The sequence below is a fragment of the Leptopilina boulardi genome, unplaced genomic scaffold (assembly GCF_019393585.1).
Source record: "Leptopilina boulardi isolate dan_hultmark-lab unplaced genomic scaffold, ZJU_Lbou_2.1 LbouV2_123, whole genome shotgun sequence".
Classification (NCBI taxonomy): Eukaryota; Metazoa; Arthropoda; class Insecta; order Hymenoptera; family Figitidae; genus Leptopilina; species Leptopilina boulardi.
In genome coordinates this window covers 2,397,710-2,415,695 of record NW_026137667.1, presented here as the reverse complement: position 1 = coordinate 2,415,695, position 17,986 = coordinate 2,397,710, and the positions used below count along the sequence as shown (strand labels likewise).

The 17,986-nt window shown below is 26.2% G+C and overlaps 1 protein-coding gene across 5 annotated transcripts in view; it reads right to left on the bottom strand.

Annotated features, from left to right (window-relative positions):
- Positions 1 to 17,986, bottom strand: part of LOC127290222 (lachesin-like) — a 93,528-nt gene that overhangs the window by 27,733 nt on the left and 47,809 nt on the right. For all 5 annotated transcript variants that reach the window (XM_051318691.1, XM_051318675.1, XM_051318710.1 and 2 more), the window contains one exon: positions 13,981 to 14,145. In XM_051318691.1, the coding sequence (XP_051174648.1) occupies positions 13,981 to 14,032 (52 nt within the window). In that variant the 5' untranslated portion in view covers positions 14,033 to 14,145. The remainder of the gene's footprint in view (positions 1 to 13,980; positions 14,146 to 17,986) is intronic.

The following is a 17,986-nucleotide window of genomic DNA, read 5'->3' as shown; positions in this document are numbered from 1 at the left end:
GACATTAGTTAGGTGAAATTTATTTGAATTGAGTTATTTTTAAAGAATTTTAGCAGATAAATATTTTTTTTACTGCGTTATTTTTAAATATAAAAATAAAGGGGGGAAAAAAATTACATATATATACGTGTCATTTATCAGGTAATTTCGTAAAATGCTTTCAAAGGTACTCAAGCTGAATGTGTGTTTTGTGCAGGTTATATTTCATCTTGGCGTTTTGTTATAATAACTGGCTAGATATACGTGTTAGAAAAAAAGCGAGAATAATGAATGTGGATGCGCGAACGCTGTGTTTTAAATGTGACCTCGGCCAATTTACATGCCATTTGTTGCAGGTTGTTTTATTCAGGAAAAAAAAAGAATGAAAGAATCTTTTATTTGCGGATATGAATATATTTTTGTTAAAGAAACTTTTCTTTTTTTTTTTTTGCAATAAAATTTATGATTCTTGACTTTCGAACAATAGTAATTGATTAATTCTATAAGTATAATATATTTTTTACGTATATTATATCCATTAATCTACCAAGATTTTTTGTTTTTATTTTATATCTTTTCTTTTGTTTCCCCTTTCTTTTTAGTCTTCTTTTCTTGTTTTTTTTTTAATTTTGTTTTCCAATCAGCGAGAGCAAATTATTTTTTATTTTAAAATAAAGAACATTTTAAAATGTTTTGTGAAATTTCTTTTTTTTCTTCTTTTTTTTGGGGGAAAAAATTTTGAAATTTTCAACAAAGTAATTGAAAAACTGGCAATGGGTTGAGTAATAAATGACCAGTTGTTTGACTGCGAGGAATGTTGTTTTCTCATAAAAGTAATTGCTTTAATGTAGAAAATATGGTGCGACAGTATCAGTGTTATATTTGTTTGAGGGGAATTGACTCGAAGCAAATTTCAATATGAAAACTGTATGTGTTAGCCTGTGTGTGTGTGTGTGTGTGTGTGTGTGTAAATGTTGGACACAACCTCGGAAATGTCGATTGTCAATATAGCGGAAGACTCATATCCAAAACGTCATTTACAGGAACGAGATATTTTCAACAAATGCACATTGTCAGGTTTTTTTTTTCTTTTTTTTTTGTTGAACTTTTTCAAGAATTCCAGAATTAAATGCAATAGTTAGAAAGAATTTTTTTTACATTAACACAAAAAATATTTTTTAATTTTCTTTTTTTTTATCAAGTCCAGAGGCAATAAATATTCTTTTAATTTTCACGTTTCAGATATGAAATGAAAAAGCCATTATATTTCTTTAACTTTATTATAGTTCGACAATCTTTTATAGCGTTTTAAATAAAACTTTTTATTAAGCTAATTAAACTTTTAAATGGTGACACTATAAAAAGCAGCAAAAGTTCTTGGAAAATTGAGTGAAATGCGTTTGTTATTGTTTTCTGATCGAAAACGCTTTGTATACACACTGGATGTATAAATTTTGAAATTAGGATTTTGAATTGAATATAAAGTTTTAAAGAGGGTATATTGTTTTTTAGTTAAATATTCGGTAAGAATTCATTTTATGGGAAAATTGACTAATTTCTATTAAATATTTACATGCCAATGTTTTAATTTGTTGTTTTTATAATTTAAACAGCGTCTTTTAATTAGTTTGCTTCTTGTAGTTATTTTCCTTATATTTTATTCTAAAATGGTGAAATAATGGAAATAATGTTATAAATTAAGGGGAAAAAATCCACCTTGAGCGAAAGTAGTTTTGAACGCTTTTTATTCTCTAAAACAGTGCCGCTATTCATTTTTTCTTTTTATATAGAACTTCGGGAGAAAAAATTTTTTTATGTAGGTCGTCATGCTATAAAAAACTTCAGGAACGCACATTCACCTAGAATCTTTATTATAAGTAGAGTATCTCAATGTTTAGTCATACAGTCAAGAAATAATTTTTTATTTTTATTACTAAATTCGAAAATTAAGTTTCTCGTTAGTTAACAAAAAAAGTCAATATCTAAATTAAATAAAACTTAGATGAAAAAAAATTTATTAGAATGAACACAAGTAGAATTAAATATTTACTCATTCCTTGAAATAATTCTGCTATATGAATTTATCTAAAAACGTTATATTTTTTGTATTTATATAATTGTGGGGTAATTATTTTTGTTAATTAAAAAAAAACAAGAAATAGGTTGATATTTATCAAAAAAAGAAAAAAGAAACCAAATGATAAACCAATTTTACCAAAAGATAATAATAAACAACTCAACATTGGTAAAAATTGCATGCTTTGCTTTGATAAAAATAAATTCAACCCCAAAAGTTTTAGGATGAAATTTATTGTGAGAGAAAAAAAAAATTTATAGATAATTTTTACCCTCGAATTCTTCTTTCATTATTATTATTTCGTCGGATAGTTATTTTTCTACTAATTTTTAGTAATTTTTTTACTAAAATTTTAGTAGCAAAAATATTACTAAATGGTAATATTTTACTTAAAATTAATGAACGTTTTTAACTAAAAATTGAAAATTTTAACAGTGTAAAACGAAAGGTATTATAATTTAATACAAACTTTAGGTACTAAATTGCCTTTTGGTTCTATTTTGTCACCTAAAATTGGTACTATTTTAATACCTTCTTTTTACAGTGCAACTAAAAAATTAGTGAACGATTTTTTACTAATTTAAATTTAGAGAGTAGAGATTAAAATAATAATGGAAATAATAATTCGTTTTATAACATATGTTCGAAAACTTTAATAAAATGATAATAGTAAAAAAAAAAGAAAAATATGTAAAAATAAAATACGAACTTGCATTTAGAATAGAAAATGAATTTTTCTATTTTCTATAAGAATATAATACTTGAAGGTAGAGAGAGAGAGAGAGTCGACGAGTAAATTACAGGGGTATTACCACTGCGTACGGGGCGAAACGGTATTGAAATAACGGAAGAGAGACTCGGAATGTAATGAAGGGGTGGTTGGAAGCCAATAATCGAGTGAATGCCAGAGCCAGCAGACTGCGCGAAAAATGTCTCGCACGAAGGAGTGGCACTCGCGCGGGAAAAGGTTGAGAAAGAGTGAGAGAGAGAAAGAGTGATATCAAGAGAAAGAGAGTTTGAGGTTGATCGGTGATGCCATGGTATATATATCGATGTGGGTTTTTGGAGGTGGGGGTATCAGGGGTTGAGAAGGTGAATTCCCACGGGAGACGTCAGATAGCACGTTATTCGCCACGATTCTCTCTCTATATATATACATATATACATTCGACCCTCTTGACCATCTCGACCCCTCGGGTCTGAATCGACTAAGTCACGCCGATCAGCGATGGCTCTAAACAACTTTTTTTTTCATCTCCTCCTTTAGGCGACAGTTGTTACGAGCTTACATATCACGTACTTTAGGAAAAAAGATACGTATAACCAAACATATATCTATATATATATGGATAATGTAATAAAAGTCCAATGCTTTACGCAAACGTGACCGATCGCCGAAAAATAAAGATCCGGCGGAAAAAAATCCGCAGATTGCTATTTTTCCCAAATTGCGTTTTTTTCGTTTTGTTTTTATTTTATTAGCAGAAAATACTTTTTGGAAAAATATTTTATAATTTTTGTTCCACTGAAACTTTTTTCTACTACGAAATCAGATTTTAAAACGTTTTGTCTGACATGCAATTGACTTGTACTACTTAAACGGAAAATGAAATTAATTTTAAAGGCAGTGTCTGACTATAACTGTGCTTTACTACTGAAATCAGAGTTTCATAAAAAATTGTTTTTTTGTGCTACTTATACAAAAATTAAATAAACTTATTGTCGAACTGAAATTGTTATTTCCTATAGGGAAACTACAAATGGATGAATTTAAACGCCTTGTCTGACATACAATTGACTTGTACTACTTGTAGTGAAATTAAACGAATTTTGAAACAATTTGTCCGACATGCAGTTGACTTGTACTACTTATAATGTAATTCAATTCGATATAAATAGTATGTCTGACTAAAATTGCCTTTTACTACTAAAATCAGAATTGTATACAAAGAATTATTCTACCTGACATACAACTGACTTGTACTACTTGTATTAAATTCAAATTCAAATGATTAAAAGGATTTTTTTTAATAATCCGAAATAGTTTTTCAATACTGCAATTATTATCAAACGATTTTAAATCGTTTTGTCTGACATTACACTGACTTGTACTACTTGAACTGAAAAAAGACGAAAACAATTTGACATAAAATTGACTTATACTGCTTATATGAACTTAAAATTTTTTTTTCAACTTTTTGCCTGACTGAAAATGTTTTCTACTACTAAAATCACAATATTAATCTTTTGTCTGACGTACAACTGACTTGTACTACTTGCACCGAAAATTAAACGAATTTTAATTGTTTTTAAGGACTAAAATTATTTTTAATAATGAAATAGTATTCTTCTACTTCCTGTGTAGAAAAAATTATTAAAAACAGAAAAATTTTATATTATTATTAATAATATTTATTAATTAATATGTTAATAATATTTATAAATTAATTATTAATAAATATTTAATAAAAATAAAATATAAAGAAATATTGTAAATAAACAAGGTAATTCAATGTAAAGATATATACATTTGGAGGGAAATACTATACACTTATAAACTTCATAAGACGACCCTTATCAGATTATAGGGGGACAATTTCATAACTTTGCTTTCTGCTCTCGTAACTTATATCTATTTATGGCTAAATTTCGTCACAAATTAGATTTTCATATATATTGGGAAAATACAATTTAATCAGTCTGGCGTTTCTTCTGTATATATTATTTAAATCACAAAATTACGAAGGTCTTATTCGGTTTAGTATAATTTTAGTAGAAACTGGAAAAAAAATATTTTGCAATTTAATTATTTATTATAATCTTTTTTATTTCTGTTATTTGTTTTTTTTTAAAGAATTAAATAAATTTTGTGACATTATTATTAATTTATGGAGTTAAAAAAAAATTGTTAAAAGATAGTTTAGAAAATAAAGTGTGTGGATTTGAAAGTTGATTGAGTGAGAACAAATAGCGGCAAATCCACTACTTTCGCGTGTCCGGACATCATCTCACGCTTCACAGGCTTCTCCAACCTTCTCTTGATCTCTTTCTTGATCCCTTTTCATGTTCTTATATATATATATATACCGTTGCAGAGAAAATTCAGTGCTTTTTCATCCATTTAGATCCTCTAACATGACTTTTCAAAGAAAGAGTGTAAAATATTAACCTTTATATACACTTTTCGAAAAAACAGAAAATTGTTTATATATTTTATTTATTATTAATGTCACTCATATATCAATTTAACTTTATTTATAGTTTCTTTTTCTTTCAAAGTTTGAGAATTTTGGAATTTTTTTCTAACTTTATTTTTAAATTTATTTATTTAAGGGATGTATAATATTTTTTTAAGATTAATACTTTTTTTATGATTGAAAAATGACATTAAGTTTATTTATTTTTTTGATTCACAGGATTGGAAAATGTGTGACTGCTCAGCTGTTTAAAGGTAAGTCCTTGTGAAAACAAGTAATTATTATCTTTTTATAACAATAATATATAAATTACACACAAGTTTGAAATACAGTTTCAGTAACATTTTTTCTTATTATCGATAAAATTCTCAGATTGAGAATTAATTTAAATTACTTGAATATATTTTATTTTTTAATTTTTTTTTTCGAATTTGAAATTTTTGACACTATTTCAATAGCCATGTCTGGAGGATTTTGTTTTTTAAGTGAAAAAGAGGGAAACTACCGAAAATGACTCTCGTTTTTTTAATAAAGGTTGAAAAAAATTTACGTTATTTCTATTCTACGTTGTTTTTTCTCATTTATTTTTTTCTTCTTTTTATTCTTATTTACTCTTGTGTACCAGTAGGAAGAAGCTTCCTTCTTAGGATCCCACGCAGTTTCGCACGTATTCACGCTTATTTTTCCGTTTCTTCTTTTATATATATATATATATACATATACTTTTCTTTTTTTATCCATCGTCACGGACCTTCTTTTCTTTCCTCGCATCTTGGATCGCTTCTATAATGAACGTCTAAGAAAGAGTGAAAATTTCACTTGGAGAACGTGTATACTCTGTGTTTCACCCTTTTGAAAATTCTTTTTATTCACTCATTTTGCTTCATACTCACTTCTGTATAATGAAATTCTCCCCCTTCTTGTTAAACAATTGAAATCCATATATTGGAAAATTTTTCTGATCCAATATTTTTTGCATCACAGTTTTTCGCACTGACAATGAGAAAGATAGATATGTATGAATATTTCCTAAAATTTATTAGTTAAAAAAATTTTTATTTATTTAAATTTCCATGTAAAAATTTTTTTTTGTCATTGAATTTATATTTGAATTTTTACTTTATTGAATTTTTAATATGAATTTTGATTTAATGGAATTATTCTTTAATAAAATTTTTCTTTATCGGAAATTGTATATTAAAAATTTTCGAATTTTTAAATTATAGAAAAAAAATATTCAGTTAGATGGAAATTTGAATTTGTTGAAATAAAAATTCGGTTAAATAAAAAATGATTTTTTTTATTAGTCAAAAATTGTGTCTTATTTTCTTTTGAAAGTGAGCAGGGAATGGATTGACTTTTAGTTACTGTATGATATGCTTTGTATCGAATTCATTCCCCGAAGCATTGACTTCTCCTCGGGGACAATGTGTCACTGCTTCATTGCTAATTTGACGCAAGACATTGCTCTAAACAATGATATTGGATACTGAACTGGGACTGCCACAATGTCCACTTTAAGTAATATCATCAAATGTTTTAAAAAAAAAAAATCGAAAGTAATATGTTAGGTCACAATGTTTTGCCCAAAAAAATATTAAAAATTGAATACAATTTTAAAAAAAAAATATTTATTATTTTAAAAATTAAAAATTTTTTTTGAATTAAATTAAAATTTGTTTGAAAAAAATAAAATTTATTTGAAATAAATAAATATATATTTAACTATGAGAGACAAATTTCCTCTGCTTGAGAATCATTAATTTCAAGGGAAATTTAGAGATCCTTTGAAGTTATAATTATTTTAAGATTTATTTTTTTTTGAGAAAATAAATGTTGATCAATTTTCTATTTTTACCTCACGTTTATTTTCAAATGAAATGAATTATGACTCACGCAATATTAATTCTAATTTCTTGTCTGATTAATGAACGCCTTTAAACGTCAGTGGCAATATTTTTCTTAATAAGTTCGGAAAAATTTTTTTTTTCTATTATTATTTCCATATATCAGTCATAGTAGCGCTATGAATATTTTTTAAAAATATTAACTAGCTACATTTTTTATTAATAATTAGTTATTGACATCTTTTATTTCACATAAAAAAAGCTGGTGTTATTTTTGTTGCCGGTAATTTTCTCCAATGCTAAAACCCATAAGATTTAACCCAGATTTAGGGTAAAATTTGTTGCGTGTTATTTTAACACCAATTCTGGTGTTAAAATAACTTTCTTTTTCCTGTGTTGTCATAGAGCCTACAATCTCATTCATTTGACGTAAATAAAAATTTTATTTGTCATAGATATAAAATTTTTATTTAAATTAAATAAAAATATTTGCAGTCAATCAAAATTTTGTTAAGTTATTCTTAATTAATTCATATTTAGAGAGTTCTTACAGTGAAAATTATTAAAATTCCAAAAAAATGAATATCAAAATTTTTATGAAAAATAGATGATTATAAAAATCGTTGTTAACATTCGAAAAATTAAAGGATTTAAACAAAAGAGAAGGGATTAGTAAAATATAATAGGTATATATAAAAGAAGGCACGTGTCATCGTTTTTGTGTAAAACGATGCGACAGCTTCTCTCTTTCTCTCTCTCTTTATATATATATATAGTGAATATGGGGGTATGAGTTTTGGTGGACAGGGGACGATATAAAGTATAACGCGAAACAGTCCTGCATTATTCACAGCATGAATTATTGATGAGCCACGCGTAAAATATGAACGTTGTGAGTCGTTATCAACGGGCCGCAGGTCGCAGCCGACGCCCGTTTCGTCGGTGTGAAACGAACAAATGGGATGGGACAGTCGACACTGTGCATATTGTATCATGTCATAGAACCGCATTCTGGAATCATGTATACATATATATGTATATTCCTTTAACTTTCTTTGTTCTCCAACTCACTATATATATATATTCTAGCTTTTTCCCTTATATAATACCCGAGATTCACTTTTATGGTCAGTTTCGAAAGCTTATGGTTGAAAATTTGATGAATTTTTTTTTGTCTCTCACCCCTCGTTAAAAAATAATGCAATGTAAACATAAGTTTTTTTTTTTTGCCTTTTTTTACTGTAAAAACGAGCAAGCGAATTTATTTTCTACAAAGTAGAACACACACTTCACATTCCATAAATTTATTTATATATAAAAATTTTTTTTTGAATTTGTTTTTTATAAAATTAAAATTGAATTTTTGTTTGTTAGTGACTTGAATTTCGACTGTATTGAATTTGACAGGTATTTAAATAATAATTTGTAATTTTTGTAATAATTTGTAATTTTTTGTTGTTATTAAATTGGTTTTTATAATTTTTTAAAAAGATGCAACGAAATGGCATGAATTTATGTTTGTCATTTTATATACGTATGCATACAAAAATGTGAAATATTTCTATGGAATGTGAAGAATGTAAAATTATTTGTATATTTGAGAGAATATTTACAAATAACAGTGATGCGCAAAAGTTATCAAAACATTGCAGGCAGGGTGTTAGAAAATAACTGAAGGGAAGGGGGACAAGTTGTGCAATATTTTGATAATCGAATTCAAATTCGTAGGACTGTAATTAATAGATTACATTGACATTTTATTTTTTGAAAGCGTATATAAACTAAAACAAAAAAGTCATAGATGAGCTTTTTTAAAAATTCTTTCTTTTTTCTTGTTTTCTTTTGTTTTATTTTATTTTATTTTATTTCGATTTCAATTTATTTCTTTTAAATTTAATTTATATTTAATTTATATTTTTTTGTAATTTTTTTATTTTTTTGTACTTTTATTTTTTTTCTATCAATTTTTGTTCTTAAAAAGTATTTCCATCTTTCTATATGTAGTTATTTTGATAACAAGTTTTAGTTCTTTTCTAAATTAGAAAATATTTTCCAAGAATCGTTTGACCCAAATTTATGTCTATACTACTTTATTTTATACAATAGTTGCAATTTTACACTATATATATATATATATACAACCAGATAGTATAAAATCAAGTTGATTGATTTTATCCTACAAATTGTAGAAAATCAAGTAGTATAGACAAATTTGTGTCAGACGTAGTATAAAATAGAAATAATATTATATATAAAGAAAATAATTCCAAGCTTTCAGCAAATAATTTGTCTGATTCAAATAATCGGTTACTTATTATCAAATAAATATTTATTTTCATTAAATAAATATTTGTTTGTATCAAATAATTATTATTTGAATTAATTAAAAAGTATTTATATAAATTGTCAGTTCAAATACAGTTATTTTAATTTAAATAAAAATTATTTGCTTCTACTAAATATTTATTTGATAAACGATTAATCAAATCAAATTTTTGATTATATATTTGTTGGTTGAAATAAATTTTATTTAATTCAAATAAAAAATTATTTGCCCCAAGTAAATATTTATTTGTCAAGTAAATTATTTGAATTAAAATTAAATAATTTTTTTTTAAATAAATTCCTTTTTTCTCTGCATTCATTGACTAAATTAAAAATTAAAAATTTGAATTTCGATGAAAAAAAAAGAGGAAAGAATTGATTGGATGCGCATTCCATTTGAGTGAAGATTTTGTGAATGTTTCTGTCGTATCTGTTTTCGATTCCAAGTGTACAAGATCAGTGAACAGAAGACGGGTGTTTATAGTATGTATAGTGTCCTCCATTGATCTTGTTTGTCGGAGGTGAGTCGGAAAGGTTGGGTGGTGGGGGGAGAAGGGTATACCGTAGGGTCGCTTTCGTTCCCATCGGTCTTGAGATTGTTTATAAGACTTCCGTGGCTGTCACGCTTTCCGAAGCTTGCTTTCCAAGCCAGACAACAAGCGAGATTGTATGTATAAGCTCGCCTGTCTACTGCACGCTTGGCACGCTCTTCCCAAACTACTTTCAAATCTTTTGTATATATATATATATATATATATATATATATAGCGATGACCTAAAGCCGCACTCGAGTTCAAACATCACACTGATAATCTTCATTAGGCAAAATTAATTTACAGTTTCCAAGTAATTGCACTATCAATTACGTGCTTTCTTGTGAAAAAAAAAGAAAATTTTTCCAATTCTGGACGTATGCATTTTTTAGTATAAACTGAAATAATTTTCAAATTTTTACTTTTCTGGTGTTGTTTTGCATACTTGACTTACGTCTGACTATACGTTGATTTTTCTACTTAAATCACGATTCTCTTCTAAATTAGTTAAAAATAAGTATTTTAGGTGGGAAGAAAAACGTTAGCTATATCCGCTAATTTAGTTACCTTACTCTCTAAAGAATTAGTAAATATGTTAACTAATTTGAATTAGTGACTCACTTTTGAATTAGTTAAATTAAACTAATTACTAGTAGAAACAATTTTTTTTTACTACCGAATTAGTAAAATTTAATTTAAATGCAAAAAATGAATTAGTTAATTTCTACTAATTTAAATTTGGAGAGTAACTAACCTCAATTGCTGCTTAGGTTAATAATTATCGTTAGCTAATATCGCTAATAGTTAGTTGCATAGTTAGCATGATTTTCTGTTCTAACTAATTATTAACTATCATGGCTAATTATTAGTCATATCTAAAAACTACCAAACTTATTTTTCTATTAAAAATTAGTTAATTTTTACTAATAATTTTTTACTATATGATGAAACAAAATAAAAAGAAAAGTCTGACAATATTAGTTATTCTACTTTTATATTCAAGTAGAAAAATTTGTAGTCAATTAGATTTTTAATTTCACTTTGATAAAAATTGACGCTACTTTCCTTTCAATTTAACATACGCGTCTACTTTATTTTTAAAATTTCATTTTAATATCCAAGTAGATAAAGTCGCATCTAGTCAGACATTTAATCTCTCTCTTTTTAATATAAACAAATGTACTCTTTTTTCTAATTCATATCTGATTATACTTTGATAATTCTATATTTGTAATTTCTAAATTACATTTTAATATTTAAATAGAGAAAAAGTTTATTTTTTGATTGATTGTTTTGATCATTAATAAAAATATACGTCTGACTATACTTTGATTATTCTACTTTATTTTTAAATTAATAATTTTATTCAGTAGAAAAAAATCACATTTAGTTTGACAGTTGTAGAAGAAATTATTAATATTATTTAAAAAAAATAATTATTGTTTTGATGTTTGTCTTTATTGAATTTTCGAGATGCGTTTATATATCGCGAGATTTATCAATGATATATGTGTGTGTATATATACAGATGTAGAATCCGCAATGCGAGAATCAGTACATCCGCGAAGGAAAAGGACGATTAATCACGTTTGCCACACACGAGGTTAAGTTGAGCCAACCAATTTGACCGGAAAGGTCGTTGTTTCACCCGATAAGAGGGAAAATAAAACAATCGTCCAGTCACAACCGTTTGCCATATCTCTAAACAATACTATCTCGGTCACAAGTTAACCGTTTGACATTCATGCCTCCAATTTTTTTTTTTTTTTTTTTTTTTTTTTTTCTATAAAAATCTATTTTCAAGAGTAAAAAATCGGTTTTCGTGCTCTCTAAATTTGAATTAGTTAAAAATAATTATTAGTAAAACAATTAGTAAAAACTAATTATTAGTAAACAGTAACTAATTTTCAGTAAAATTTTTGTTTGATTTTTTGTTTCAGTAGTTAGTAAACAATAACAATAAAAAAATTACTTCAGTTGTTTTTATTTCTGGTAAGAATTGAATAGAATTAGTAAATAAATAAATTATATATTTGATAATAATGTCCATAAAAGTTAATAAAAGCCATAATGTGAAAATTATGTAAAACTTTGAACTTTTGAAATACCTTTGTAATCGAGAAATAGTTTTTAATTAATTAACTATACAAACTGAAAGAAACAAACTTCGACGTTTTCTGCCGTGAAATCAAAATTCTCTCGCGAATGGCTTTTGATTAATAAAACTTTTATGAAAGTTTCAAGTATAGTTGGTAATTTCGATTGGATGTGATGATCACATAGTTTTCAGTTTTTCTCTCTTTCTCTCTCTTTCACCCTTGATTTTCCAAAAGTGCTGCTCCTGTCTAAGATATCGCGCGCAATTATGATCGTTTGCTCTTTCAACTTACTCGTTAGAAAATTTATCAAATAATGTTCATTTCAAGTATAAACGTCGATTTCGAAAGATTTCAACGCTGATTCTTTTTCATATTACATTTTTTGTGCCTTTTTCCAAAAAAAAAATTTATATTCCTCTTCATATATATTTTTATTCGAATTTTGCAATTTCGCATATATTCTTAAATTTAGAATATATTTATAAAATATCTTCTCATTTTGAGAGTAAAATATATTGAATTGTATTTTATTCTCAATTTGAGAATATATATTTTTTTGCAATGACTATATAGGAGCTAAAAGTTTTATTTATTTGTTGATGAATAGTTATATTATTAAGTAAGTTTGATAGTGCTTGGGAAGTGAATAGTTCAAGGATGGTTGTAGATGTATCTCGACCCAAATCGAGAAAATTAATTCAAATGACAAGAGCAGTCCTATCGTCGCCAGAAGTTGACCAGTCGCGCATATCCAGTCCTATTTCCCGCGACCTGTATATAGGTATTTGGCACCGACATTTGCTACATCTGCAAATGACGTGATCATTTCTCTTGACCGAGCATCATTTTAGTAATGCAGCTTCCATTTTGAATTGACTCATACCAAAGATCATTTTTTTTTCTAACCCTTTTACAGAAATTTATTTTCATATTTATTTTGCACATATTTCAATTTCTTTTTTTTCTTATTGTAAAATAATAAAATTGAAATTTTATTTCAAAAAAAGAAGCTAAGATAAATTTAACTATATTTTTAAAAATATCTTTTCTGGTTTTTATAATTATTAAATAAAATCTCGTACCAAAAAAAGGACGAATATTTCCAATTATATTTTTCGACAAATCGTGTCCAATTATTCTCGTTACAATTCACTAATTTAATTTATATAATGTCATTTGTCAAATTATTTTCATGTCTGAATAATTTTATTTATTTTATCGATCTTTTTTTGTTAATTTGTTTAACTTATTAAAATCGCAGTGAAAATGGATAATAATTGGCATTTATTTTAAAATGTTTCAAAATGCAATTTAATAAATTGAAATAAATTCTTACTTTAAAAATATAGTGAATTTTAATTATTTCATTAATTTTATATTTATATTATCTTGTTAGTTTTTAAATATTTATTATTTGATTTGATTTCGAAAAATAATTCTTATTTAAATACTAAAGTTAATAAACACTTAAATTATTAACAGAAAATGCAGTAAGAATATATTTTGGCTTCTGTTTAAAAATATGTAAATTTATTTTTAGAAAATTCTTATTAAAAAATTTATTTGATTTAAATAATCAATTACTTGACTATTATTAAATAAATATTTACATAAACCAAATAATTTTTGAAACCAGATGATTAAATTAAATAAACCCAGTAATTTCTGTATTTAAAACAACTATAATTTAATTGATTCAAAAATTATTCGGTCCAAGTAAATATTTATTTGAGTCAAGTAATCAATTAGTTGAATCAAATAAATTTTTTTTTAAGTGTAATTTAATATTTTTTATAATTTCTTTAAATCGTGAATTCTTTATTAGAAAATATTCTCAAATTTAGAATAAATTGATTTTTTGGCTTTTTCCCCATCGATTGGAATTGTAATTTTTTTTTTTAAATGAAATAAAGTGATACTTACCGAATGGCACATTAACGACGAAGAGAATAGTTAGAGTGAGATAGCAGAGCATCGTGCGCCGCAAAGTAGCGTCTGCTTGATGGTGCCAGGAATGGTCTTCTATCTACTTAACTCCATCATCTTTCGTGCGGACCTCTATTTCCGCTCTTCTTACGTACAACATGCCTGGAAAAATGAAGGCAAAGAGTCATTTTGACATGATCACATTTTGTCTATATGTGTTTCTACATCTATATATATATATTTATATAGATTTTTCAGCCCAGAAACAATATTTATCACATCCTTGACGAAGGAATTCTTTCAATGACAGCTTATCTTACATTTCCACCGACTGCACTTTTACCGATAGAAAATGCATTGTTACTTTGTTTATTTTTTCAAACAAAAAAAAAAAATCTAATGAAATTTTTCTTTTTCTCCTTCATGTAAAATTGACAATTTATTGATATTGTTTAACAAACAATATTTTGTTAAAAAATAATTTTAAAATATTTATTTTATTCTCCTATAGAGATTATTCTCATTTAAAAATATATTATTTTATGAGTAAAATTTACTAAAGAGAATAAATTGCATTTATAAAATTTTTAAATTTTTACAAAGATTGAATTATATATTTCAAAGATAAATCTTTTTTGCCCTTCATTGGTTTTATCAAAAAAACTGTTTGAAAAAGTTACCATAGTAACATAGTGCAAAAATCGAGCTACATAAAAAATAAATTCCAAGAGAAATTACATTTTTTTTAAATACGTAAATCAAGTTAACAAGATCGTTGTAATTTAATGATGGTAAATCACGTATATTCAGTTCGGTTGACTTAATTGTGGATAATGTGTTTAAAAAAAAAAAAAAAAAAAAAAAAAGAAAAATTCTGTTCACTGCATCGTAGGTACTTTTTTTCGAAACCTTTCACATGCGTCGTAAAAGACACACACTCAGCAAGGATTAAATCCCAGTGACGAGCATAAAAAAATCGTTTGAAAGCTAGGTGTAACGAGATTAATTCTGCTGAGCTATATCCGACTCGAGATCAAATTCGCATACTAAAAATTTTCGAATGTTACGAAAAAAAAAGAACGTAACTATGACGCATCCTATAAAAACGCTTTTTTATTATTCACTTTTGTCACTTTTTTTTTTTTTTTATTTTTTTATATACACATAGATGAAAAACTGAAAATAAACTCTTTTTTTGCGTCTTTATACTAGAGAAGATGAAAAAATTAAATTTTGCAAAAAAGTGTAAGAATCAAGTAAGAGAAGAAAAATATTTGTATCGGAATATTTTCTGTATTTATTCTCGGCCGCGATTTTTTTCAAGATATAGCAAAAGCTTCATTGCAATTCAATGTTCGGCCCAGTATTTGAGTTCCGATTTGTGAATAATTTTTCAGTGAAACCCAATTTCATTGTGGGCTTTTAAAAGTATATATATATACATGCAGATAAAACGACGACGTGACAACCTTGCACCCGTTTTTCCGCCAGTAATTTTTTCCCTGATTTATTTTTCAAATGAAATGTATTTGCCGAAACACGATAAATCTCGCGATAAAGGGGGGTGGGGGGAAGGGAGAAAAAAGAGGAAAAAAACTGTGTTGGAAACTTAACATTTTTATGTGAAAACTAAATTTAATTTACGATGTTTATATATTTGTTTTTGTAATTTCAAATCCTTTTTTAAATTAACAAATTCCATTTTTTTGGTACTTTTTAGAATTTTTCTTTTTAAAAAAATACTTTTCGAGAACAAGAACTCATTAAAAAATCATATTTAAATGCATTTCTGTAGAGTTATAAAAATATTTTACATTCATTTATTTTGCATATACAATTTTCGTTTTTATTTTACAATTTTTATTTCATAAATGTTTCTCTCTCTCTCTCTCTCTGACACATTTTAAGTTTGTGAAGAAAAAAAAATTGTGTTACAGATAAAGGCCTTGTAGTTTTCAAATTGAACGAATAGAAAGAACGAAATGACAAAAGTTTGTGTAGTTTGTGAAATTACAATTTTCTTGTTAAGTTTATGAGTATCAAAAAGTCTCTAAACTCGTTTATAGTTACAATCAAAAAATGAGGAGAAGAAAATAATTTAGTAATTTATATTTAAAATTGGTTTTAAATTATTTGAAACGAAATTTAATTTTTATTTAAAGCGTTAATAATTACATAATCGAAGTGAATTGAATTATAGATTAAGTTGTTTAGAATTTTGTGAAATATTAAAGGATTTTTTCTCGTGTCTGACTTAACGTTGATCATTTCTACTTGAATACTTGAAGTTTAATATTCAAGTAGTAAAAGTCATTTTGAGTCAGACATGACAATTTTCTGGTCATTTAATAGTTTAGTAAAAATTGTATTTCTATTGACGTTTGTCTGATTGTACATTGTTTATACTACTTAAATTTTAAATTTATTTTTTAATATTTAAAAAAAACCCCCGTATTGAATCGGAAGTTCAATCTCGTTAAATGTAGTTGGTAAAAGACACTTTTCACTCTGGAAGTAATGTCTGACTAAACATTGGTTTTTCTACTTAAAAATTTATTTATTTATGTTTAGATTAAAATTAATTTTAATAATTAGAAAATTTATTTATCTTTAGATTAAGATTAATCTTTAGATTAAAATTAATTTCAAAAATTAGATAATTATTATTATTTAGATAAATATTAATTTTTCGATTAGGATTAATTTCAGGTTTAAAATTAATTTTCAAGTAGAAAAATCCATATTGGGTCAGACCGTTGATTTGAAAATTTTACCTATACCAATTAGGTATTTAAATTTCTCCTACCTACTGATGTCCGACTGTACCTTGACTATTCTACTTTAATTTTTATTCTCAATTAAAATGCGTATGAAATTTAATTAATATACTTCTAATAATATAAATATACTTAAAAAAAAGTCGAACAAATTTTTTTTTTTCATAAACACTGGAATTTGCATTATAAGAACAATATTTTTTTTTTTTTTCGAAATCACTTCACTGAAAGCATATAATTGAATTCTAACTCGCAAGGGGTAATTTAGAATTTGTCTTTTCGTCGATAATCGTTTATCGAGAGTGGAATGAGATAGAGAGAAAGAGAGGGGGGAAATTCCAACCCCACTGTCACGTATACCCAGAGGGATATAAGACTGCTCTCCTCAGTGATTCTCGTTAAACGTCGAAGAGCTTTTTAGGAAAGTTCATTTGGCCAGGTGGGCGGCTTTAGAGACGAATCTAGGAAGTCTGTAGAAGACAAAATAGATTACAAGGTGAGGGGGGGGGGAAGATGCGATAGTTTTCCTGGTAAAAGGAGTCTTATATATATATATATATATATATATATATATATATATATACATATATAAGAAGAGACTAGGGTGTGTAAAAGAGTAAAGAGTCAAAAATAGAAGACCAAAACGAATAGAGCAGAGGGGGGGAAGAGTAGCTGTCGATACCGTGACGTGACGCCTGCATTTTTTACGCCCACTCCATTAACATCTCATTATGAACACTTCACTGGATCAGCTTTTCTCTCCCTTGCTATGCAATCGCTTCACTCACCCGATGAGATTCTCGTCTCCGTTCAACAAAATATCTTAAGTTCAAACTTCCATTAAAATATCTCCACCATACCCTTTTTCTGTCCCTATCGTCAACCCCCCTCCCCCCACTCCTCAATAATTTTTTTTACCCTTTCGCCCCTCCCCCAAAGTTTCGAAATTAATCAATTCCAGGTGTTAGACATTAACGAGTTTATTATTATATTTATTATAATAGATGTTTTTTTTTCTTCTCTTATTTATTTAAATCAAATAAAAATTTATTTGAATCAGAAAAAAATTTATATTTGAATCAAATAAGGCTGTGAGATAAAATATTAAAAAAATAGTATTGTTTTAATTTTTGAAAATTATAAATAATTAACATTTTTTTGGAAGAAAAAAAAATGTAGAGTATTTGCAAGGTGAACTTTTGGGAGGATTGAACTCGATAAAAAGA